This window comes from Cryptotermes secundus, unplaced genomic scaffold (assembly GCF_002891405.2).
Source record: "Cryptotermes secundus unplaced genomic scaffold, Csec_1.0 scaffold43, whole genome shotgun sequence".
In the NCBI taxonomy this organism is placed as follows: domain Eukaryota; kingdom Metazoa; phylum Arthropoda; class Insecta; order Blattodea; family Kalotermitidae; genus Cryptotermes; species Cryptotermes secundus.
In genome coordinates this window covers 694,391-704,575 of record NW_019723298.1, presented here as the reverse complement: position 1 = coordinate 704,575, position 10,185 = coordinate 694,391, and the positions used below count along the sequence as shown (strand labels likewise).

Below are 10,185 nucleotides of genomic sequence, written 5' to 3'. Positions count from 1 at the left end.
GTACTTCGTTTTCCCCTGCTAATCTACATTCCACCAAATTCTCCATCATCATAATCACCCGGGGCATGCACAATAGGCCAATCAGTGGCCACCATGCCGAGTGAACCCAGTTGCCCAGTCGGACTCCACCCCCCCCCACCACTAAGCGAATTAAAAAAAAATTACGAAACGTAGCAAACTCTTCGTAGCCACCATTAGCTTAATACCCAAAAGTGGAACTTTATGTTGGCAAGCCTTGCCAACAGCTGTTGGTATTTTCAACCTGTGATTACAATAGGTACATATCAGTGCATAATTCGATATATTAGTATTATGTGTTTTATTAAGACACATTTCTCGCGTTCTGTCATATACTGATAGACTGAATTTTTTACAATACTGTACATTTCAATGGTTATTAATTGTCAAATGCATTTATTTTTGTAAGCGTTTGTGTAGCAGATAAGTGGAAAATATGGAACAGCAGACAGAATCATCGACAGGTTTGATCGCCGTGTCACTAGCTCCGAAGGAAGTGAACTGTCCGAATTCAAGGCTTACACAGTATAAAACTCGCCCATGTGTTCCAGATCAGCAAGAAAGGAGAAGACGGTTCCTTGAAGAACAGAAGCAGTGAGTTTCTCGAGACGACAGTAATTTACTCAATATTCCAAATGGAAAGAGTTCCTAATATTGTGGAATAGGTTTTGTATAAAGTTATGATGAGCAGGTGCCCACATGGCCATGACAACTAGAATTTTCAGTTTTATTACTACTAGTACATACATACTAAAGACAATGGGGAAAATCGTTTCTCTTTTTCCTCTTATCACGTTTGTCTTTCTGAATCCCCTCCTTTATTTGTTCATTCTATGGTCATTCCTTGCCCCATTCCTTTCTGCATCTCCTTCATGTTAAAACATTCCCACCATCCCCATTCATCTGTTCCTTTATCCCTTTTATACCGTTATCTCCTTTGTGCATTTCTGACATATTTATTTCCAATCTCTCTTATTTGTACATCCCAACATCATTCCCTTTCCATGTCCAAGCTGTGACAGAAGATGGTTTATATTTTCTGCATATCCTCACAGCAAGAGAAAGGGTAGCTCAGGATTAGGGGTTTGATTCCTGTCAGGGGCAAGACATTTTTCCCTTCTCTATGACATTCAGACTGGCTCTGAGGCCCACTCAGCTGCCTATATAATGGGTACCAGGGCTGTTTCTGCAGTGGTAAAGGAGCAGGGGCATGAAGTTGACCACTTACCCTCAACTGGTTGCAGCCCTCATGGTATGAAGCTTAACTAATGAAACCCTGGGATAACTTGAAATGGCACATTGGCCCCCTTGTCCAAGTGTGAAAGGAGCTGGCTAATATGTATAGATATTTCAGTTGTCTTTTAATTAATAAAAATGAGAAAGTTTCTTGCCCACAGTATTTTGTTTTTATTCTGTCTCCAAGTTCTTCCAACCTGCCATTCTGTTGAAAGCTCATTTGGACTCTGCCAAACAATCTCTGAACATGTTATCAAAAAATTGTGATTGTTTGTGAATAACATTTCCCTATGGCAATAGACTGGTCAAGGAGTTCTCATACTGGGGCCCATCCCAATCTCTGGACCTTACTCTCCTAGACCTTCCTCTGTGGGACTATATAATTACAGATGGAGTTGAGTATAAGAATTTATGACAAAGACCATTTGAAGAATCAGACACACTGTTGAGTGTATAACTCCATATGTGTCATTCTTTTTGGAATTTTATTAAAGGTGGTCCATGCATCCTCATGGATTGCTTAATATTTTGTGTATTGGATTAGAAGTTTTCAGTTTAAAGCATAAGGTAATTTTAGTTTTGACAGTTGCTGCACTTCTGCCACTGCAATTAAACTAGAGTAAGATAAATCGGACTGGTAGTTCAATCCATGCCCATACTGTGACAGTCCAAACCTTTTAAAACTCTTTAATGGACGCTATGTTCCTCTTTAGCCATTTCAATAGAGTGACTGATTTATTGGGGAGACTGATGCATTAGCTTGTAATGACTTGCTTTTCGCATTTGGACAGGAACAACTGCCTTCTTTTGTTACCAGCAGCTTGGGTGACTGCAAAAGGGACCCGGCCATTATGAAAAGGCATGTCTGTAGTTTGCCGAAGATGTAAATTTTGTTTTGCTAATAGGGTAGCTGTTATAAAAGTGTCTTCGGAAGGGTGTAATTGGACCTTAAACTAAAAAATAACCGCTTTCACATGTGGGGTTCCGAGTTCAATATCTTTGGATCTCTTTATTCTCAAAGTTAGTAATGTGATTGTCTAGTGCTAATGGTATGATGAATTGGCTGTTAAAATCAGCCAGTAGGAAACTATTCTTGTCTGGGAGAAAGGCCGTCAGTTCAAATCCTATACAGGGGATGAAGCGATGCTCCCGCAGGCAAGGGTTTTCAGAAGGACTTGGCATTTTGAATTCATCAGAGGCATACGTCATTGGGCTGTACTTTCCAAGTATATCTAAATTTATCAGTCTTTATTTGGTTTGATTAATCTTTGATAATAATAAAAAGGGCACATTACTCCGTATTTGCTAATAAAGTTATAGTGTTTGCTTCTGAAATAAACAATTTGTGATTAAGCAGAAATAGTGTCTTTGATTTCTAGCAGTGGACTAGTTTTAAGTGTGCAGTTTCCTCGTTGCCTCAGTTATTACCGTGACACGGTCCTGAGAAGAGTCAAGTGTTCTACCGAAGCGGGCAAATAAACAAATAAATAAAAGATAGAAAAGGGGACGGTTACAAGAAGTGGCAGCCAACATGAGCGGTTACAAGAAGTGGCAGCAAACGCGAGCGGTTACTGTATGGGATATTTTAAAGGCAGAAATGCCATTTTATAAAGTATTTGTAATTGAATGTCAAGTTTACTTTTTTGTATATAAAAACAGGAAACGCGGTGAATTGTTCAATGCAGGCCGTGGACTGATAGAGGAATTGAGTGCTTTACATGAGGAACATGACATGGAATGGACAGCGCTTCAGGTAAACTAGAGTCGTAATTGGTAAAGTGAATAAAGCCCTGAAGAATACTATTTTCTGGGATATAACATCATATAGTCAACCAACATTTTGTAGGAGCATGTCACCTCCATCTTTATGGTTCAAGAATAAGCCAAGCAAGATACGAGCATGAAAGCAGGTAGCTGGACCAAACGATGTTATATTCCAGAAGACAGTACACGTCATAGCCACCACTATGAGAACCTCAAATCCTATATGAATATAAAGTAATGTTTATGTTATACAAAAATGGATAACAGCTGTAATGTTCAGAACTTCACCCTTGACTAAATTCACTGTATGTGATACATTTCCTGATATTCTTTTTATCTTCAGGCTAAGCCAAGGCAGTGCAGGCTGTATAAAGATCGACTGATGTTATCTGAATGGTTGGTGCATGTACCAGAGGATCTATCAGAATTATGGTACCTGGTGCCATGCCCAAAGGGGCGCAGGAATTTGGTTGTGGCTACTGGAGTGAGTTGTAAAACATACAGAATTATTTCATATTCTCAAAGCATTCTTTGCATTCCATATGGGATGGAGTACGAGATGATGATGAGAATTCCTTACATATTCTACAGATTGCTGAGATTCCATGCTCTAGGTTTTATTTCTCCTAATTACTATTAATGTGTTCATTGAAACTTATCACATATAAACTAAGTATACTAAACTATAATTCAGCCTGTGGTTTTGTATGGGTGTGAAACTTGGTCACTGATATTAAGGGAGGGACATAGACTGAGGGTGTTCGAGAACAGGGTGCTGAGCAGATTATTTGGACCAAAGAGAGTTGAAATGATGGTAAGTTGGAGAAAACTGCATAATGAGGAGCTTATCTTCACTAAATGTAATTACAATGATCAAGTCAAGGAGGATAAGATGGGCAGGGCATGTAGCATGAATGGGGAAGAGGAATGTATATAGGATATTGGTAGGAAAGCCAGAAGGAATGAGACCACTGGGAAGACCAAGACATAGGTGGGTGGACAATATTAATATGGATCTTAAGAGAGATAGGATGGGGTGGTATGGACTGAATTGATCTGGCTTAGCATAGGGACCAGTGGAGGGCTCTTGTGAACACAGTAATGAACTTTCAGGTTCCATAAAATGCTGGGAGGTTCTTCACTAGCTGCACAGTTGGCATCTTCTCAAGATGGGCTGAGGTCCATGAAGTAAGTTCATTAGCTGGTCTTTCTTACGAATCTATTATAATAGTCATTTAGAGACCCCAGAAATACCCTGCCTTATATGCAGCCTGAAGGTTCATTATCATGTCCACAAGAACCCACAACAATACCCATAATACGTGTATATTTGCAGAACCTCTTTTTCAAGAAAGACAGGCGGCACAAGTTCGGCCCCCATCAAGAAAGGCGATAAGAGAAAGGACACGAACCATTTGGTTTATAAATTTTAACTTAAATAACAAAAGTTTTAAAGAACTTTAATAGAACAAAGCAACCGCTGTAGTTGTGAAAACTTTGGATTTTGTATATATTGTGCATTACAAACATTGTATGTGTATATATTTTAACATTCAGAACACCCACTGTAATAGTGGTTTCCAAAGAGTATCGATGTCCCTCTGATGATGGTCTATAGGGACCGAAACATGTAAGGGTGTTAACACTTTGCGGACCGGCGATTTAAATATTTAAATCACACTGGGGACCGGCATTTTTATACCTACTACCCTAACTTGTGCACTGTTCACTTTAAAAATTAATATAAAATCTCCTAATTAATTTTATGAACTAAAATTTTTGGAGAACACTTACCAGTACTCCTAGAAGTGCTTGAGAGTGTGATATTTCTGGAAACATTCCCCTTTGTGAAGTGGCATTACACAGAACTTGCAAATGTAGGCAGTCATATTCCTTTTTCTGTGAACTGCGCAAACACGGCATTGCCTAGAAGGATGCTTCCCCTTGGCATGTTCACTCTTCACAATTTTCACAAGGGTATGTTTCTGCATATCACCCAAGAGTCGCCCAGGGGGTCCACATGAGGCCTGTGTGGGGTGGGAGTTTATGGGCCCAGTCGCACTAAGTCTGTGTCTGACTCTCGTTCTGCCGCCACCATCTGGTCTGTAGCCCAGGCCTTTGGCACATTCATCAGAAATGCTTTGTATTTCAATTTTGAATCAGGGTTTAGATTTTTGTAAACCAAAAATGAATTGAAAATGGCACAATTTATAAGCCACAAGGCAACTTTCTTTGTCCACTTTATTGTTTTCCTAGGAAGAGAATAATAGGCCAAGTATTGATCAGCTCTATCAACTCCCTTCATGAACATATTATACTCGGAAATACAAACAGGCTTCTTTACCTGTCCATGTCTCCTTTGAACATCAACCATGCTCGAATTGTGAATTGTGGAAATCATATTCACAACATGAGTATCCCTCCAGGACTGAAGAAGAATATCGCCCTTCCTCCTGAATGTGGTTTCACCACATTTCAGGGATTTACATTCCTCTTTCAGATCTGGAGGAAGGCCTCTGTTCACCCTAATTGTTCCACAAACACGTACTTTTCTCGAAAGTAGGTGTTCTGCAGTTGCCACACTGTTATAATAATTGTCTTGATAGTCATGGTAATTTTGATCAAGATAGGGTTCCAAACCGGAAAGAGTAGTTTCTTGTAATTTCTTTCCTTCACCAGAATGAAATTCTAGATTTCCAATATAGCCTGAAGTGCTTTCAGTAACTACACGAACGAGGAGGCCATACTTTGTAAGTTTCCCAGGATTATATGTTCGCATATTGCACTACTCACTGACAGCATGCTACATACAGCTTGAAGAAATAAAGGCATTAATTTTCTTTTGCAGGGGCATACAGTTACAGCGAGGTCACATAACTGATTAGTCAGCAAACATTCCAGAGGCTTTTCACGCAGCTGCAGGCAGCTACTTCCAAGCTGAGTGGCGTCAGAGCANAATTGTGAATTGTGGAAATCATATTCACAACATGAGTATCCCTCCAGGACTGAAGAAGAATATCGCCCTTCCTCCTGAATGTGGTTTCACCACATTTCAGGGATTTACATTCCTCTTTCAGATCTGGAGGAAGGCCTCTGTTCACCCTAATTGTTCCACAAACACGTACTTTTCTCGAAAGTAGGTGTTCTGCAGTTGCCACACTGTTATAATAATTGTCTTGATAGTCATGGTAATTTTGATCAAGATAGGGTTCCAAACCGGAAAGAGTAGTTTCTTGTAATTTCTTTCCTTCACCAGAATGAAATTCTAGATTTCCAATATAGCCTGAAGTGCTTTCAGTAACTACACGAATGAGGAGGCCATGCTTTGTAAGTTTCCCAGGATTATATGTTCGCATATTGCACTACTCACTGACAGCATGCTACATACAGCTTGAAGAAATAAAGGCATTAATTTTCTTTTGCAGGGGCATACAGTTACAGCGAGGTCACATAACTGATTAGTCAGCAAACATTCCAGAGGCTTTTCACGCAGCTGCAGGCAGCTACTTCCAAGCTGAGTGGCGTCAGAGCAATGTATAGTGTGTTGCAATTTATCATGTTCTAAAAACGTATTAATACGCGACCGGTCCACCACGTTTAAAAGCAAAAAACATATCAATGTGTACGCGGTCCGCAAAGTGTTAAGAATTGAAGCTGTAAAAACTTCAATAGTCACGCTGGACGGAGTTGTTTTATCTTTAATAATTTCTTGAAAAACTTAATTTAGTTTAAAAGTTACAATGGCAAGATAAATAGATACGATTGTGCCTAAGCATAACTTTCTTTATAAAATTGTATGTTCATGTAGTGAGGCACCTTAGCGGGCCTCAGTCCTCAGGGTTCCTGTTCAGCGAGATTCAGGGTAGTGAGGTTGTGCAGATGCCTCAACTAGGGAGGGATCGAGTAGCTGGTAAGCTCAAGGTTAAGGAGTGGTTAAGAGAGAAGCACTCCTAACAATACGAGTATAAATTTATTACAGAATTAAAAATGTAGGATAATAATAAAATTTCCACTAATACAGAGTTCGACAATTAAATTTGTCAGATATAACCTGAAAATTCTCATTACTTTTTTAGTTGTTCACTTGTAAAGAAAATTTTATACAGAAACAGTAGGTATGCTCTTTTCATTACTTTACATTTGCATCATTTATGACTTGTTATAATGACAGTACTAACATAACCAAATTTTCTTCAGGTAAATCACTGACCCTATGTGCAGAGCTTACCAACTTTTTGAGCTAAATAATATGTATGGAACATAACAGTTATGTTCCATTTCAGGGGAACACAAGGGCATATTCAAAGAGTGGTCAGCAGTGGGCAACATTCCAGAGTATTCTGCCAGGAGGCCACCGTAACGAATTCAAAGCATGCACCATCCTTGATTGTATCTGGAGCTTTACCAATCACAGCTATTACATACTGGATGTATTAGCATGGAATAACCAGCCACTACTTGACTGTGAGGTATGAAGGGCATTTCTCAGTTCATCAACTTGGAAGAAATATTTTTGAAGCAGTACACAAGTTTCTTACATTTTAATATTTCTTGAAACTTTCTACACGTGCATTTACCACCAGCACCAGCATGGCAGGCATGCTACAGCTGCCTGGGTGGCATAATTCTGAAGGCAGTAAATTCTACAAATCTCCTTTCTTAATGTAAATTAACATCTGCTACTGTTATCGTGACAATTAATTAGAAGTAATGTAAAAATGTCATGTAACAGTGTTCCACAATGTGACAGTTAAGTTCCTGAACTGACGCTATTACAGTAATGCTACTGACTTCATCTATTAGGGATGAACATGACTAGTTAGAACGTTTATTTATATGATGTGCAAGTTTAAACTTGTTTGGTTGATGCATATGAGGATTATAGTTATTTTGGTGAAGTTAGATTTTTGTCATGTCGAAGGTTTCAAAATGGAACAGAGCAGAAATTAAGTTTTGTGTAAAATTAAAGAATAACAGCTACTGAAGTGTTTGAAATGTAGAGAAGTCCATATGGTGAAGACTGCTTATCGAGAACAAGTGTGTTTGAGTGGCATAAAAGGTTCAGAGAAGGGTGAGAGTTGTTACAAGACAATGAATGGAAAGGCCGTCCTTCAACTTCCAGAATAGGTATCGTTCATCATGAATTTGTGCCAGGAAAACAGACTGTAAATGGAAAATTTTATAAAGAGGTGGTTAAAGAGATTGATTGCTCAAGTTCATAGCGTTGAACCTAAGTCTCGGGAAAGTGGGTCCTGGTATCTTCTGCACGATAATACATGGACGCATTCTTCAAGTGTTGTATCCGAGTTTTTGGTGAAATGAGGGATCCCTGTGCTATCCAATCCTGATTTATAGCCAGCTGACTTTCTTATTTCCTAAATTAAAAATTGCAGTGAAAGGGGTGAAATTTGAGGCTGTTTCATTGATCCAACAGACTATGACAAGAGTACTGAATGTGATACAGTAAGAAGAGTTTTCTAGGGCTTTCAATTCGTTGTATGAGTGATGTAAATTTTGTGCAGAAGCGGGCGGGGACTATATAGTGATGGTATTAATATTTTTTTTATCTTCTTTGTGTGGTTTTTATGGCAACAGTTCGGGAACTTAATTGTCACACAGTGTATAATCAAAGAATACTACCTTCTAGGATGTGAGGCAATATAGTACAGTAGATCTTCATCAATGTTTGGAGGAGTATAATGGCTCTGCTTGCTTGGCTTACTCTCTGAAATGTTGGCAAAATCCCACTTAACTATCCAGAAAGCAGTACTCTTCATAGTCACTGCTGTGAGAACATGAGATGTAACAGTGTTATGTACTAACTACTGTACCTGACCAGCATCGAGAAGTGACATGCCATGCATTCTCAGCATGTAGCCCTTTCCTGTGCTGCAAGATATTGCATGTGGCTACATTCTGCTATTTCATAAACTGATGTAGATTGTTCGCTACCTGTCGCAGACTACTAGTGTACTGTGAATATTAGCTGGTCTGGCATGTAAGCCAGTAGTAAAGTTGCTGAATGTGTTCATTGTAACAAAGTTTATGAGAAAGTTGATCTGTTTTTTAACTTTTTGGGGTGGGCTGCATAATTTTTCATCCAAGCTTGAGTGGCATTATTTAATCTTGTACGGGTTCTCCTTAATGCCATAATTGCTCGAGTAGGATTTGTCATATTGATGTGCTCATAAATCCACCACATACTTTCATTCCAACAGTCGCTAACCCAAAACAAATGTAGGGACTGCTCACTGTAACAAGTAGACAGGTGGTTAATATGCCACTTACTTTATAACAGTGAACCAGCTGAATTAGAGAGACCAGTTGGAATACATAGACATAGATGGGAGATAATATTAAAATGGATCTTAACACATTGAGGACCGGCAATTTAAATATTTAAATCACCCTGTGGACAGGCATTTTTAAACCCAGTACCCTAACTTGTGCACTGTTCACTTTAAAAATTAATATAAAATATCTTAATTAATTTTATGAATTTGATTTGTTTCATTCTGGTCCGTCACACTAACAATTACAAAGACAAAACAACACCATCCAGTGTGACTATTACACAGCACACACTAAAACAGTGAAAACAACACAGCAAGCCATGTACAAACACAGGACGATACTAAGAATCTGCTTCTCAAGATAGAGAGGCGGCACAAGTTCAGCCCCCTTCAAGAAAGGCGATAGAAGAAGTGACACAAATCTATTTGGTTTATAAATTTTAACTTAAACAACAAAGTTTTAAAAACTTTAAAATCTTTAATACCAGGAAAGGTGCTGTGATTGTGAAAAACTGGATTTTATGTATATTGTGTATTCCAGGCATTGTGTATGTATGTAATTTAGCACTCAGAAGACCTTTTGTGATAGTAGTTTCCAAATAAGTATTGATGTTCCCTCTGAAGATGATCCATAAGGATCGAAACATGTAAGGGTGCTAAGTTTTCAAGTAGTAAAACTTAAATAGTCACACTGGACAGAGTTGTTTTGTCTTTGTAATTTTATGAACTAAAATTTTTGGAGAACACTTACCAGTGCTCCTAGAAGTGCTTGAGAGTGTGATATTTCTGGAAACATTCCCCTTTGTGAAGTGGCATTACACAGAACTTGCAAATGTAAGCAGTCATATTCCTTTTTCTGTGAACTGCGCAAACA

The 10,185-nt window shown here is 38.7% G+C and overlaps 1 protein-coding gene across 2 annotated transcripts in view; it reads left to right on the top strand.

Annotated features, from left to right (window-relative positions):
* Positions 1-186: 186 nt before the first annotated feature.
* LOC111861634 (snurportin-1) overlaps positions 187-10,185 on the top strand; it is a 22,797-nt gene continuing 12,798 nt past the window's right edge. The window contains exons 1-5 of one of the 2 annotated variants that reach the window (XM_023846361.2): positions 187-277; positions 428-612; positions 2,914-3,007; positions 3,362-3,502; positions 7,302-7,487. In XM_023846361.2, coding sequence (XP_023702129.1) covers positions 455-612; positions 2,914-3,007; positions 3,362-3,502; positions 7,302-7,487 — 579 coding nt within the window. In that variant the 5' untranslated portion in view covers positions 187-277; positions 428-454. The other variant, XM_023846360.1, reaches the window with a different exon arrangement.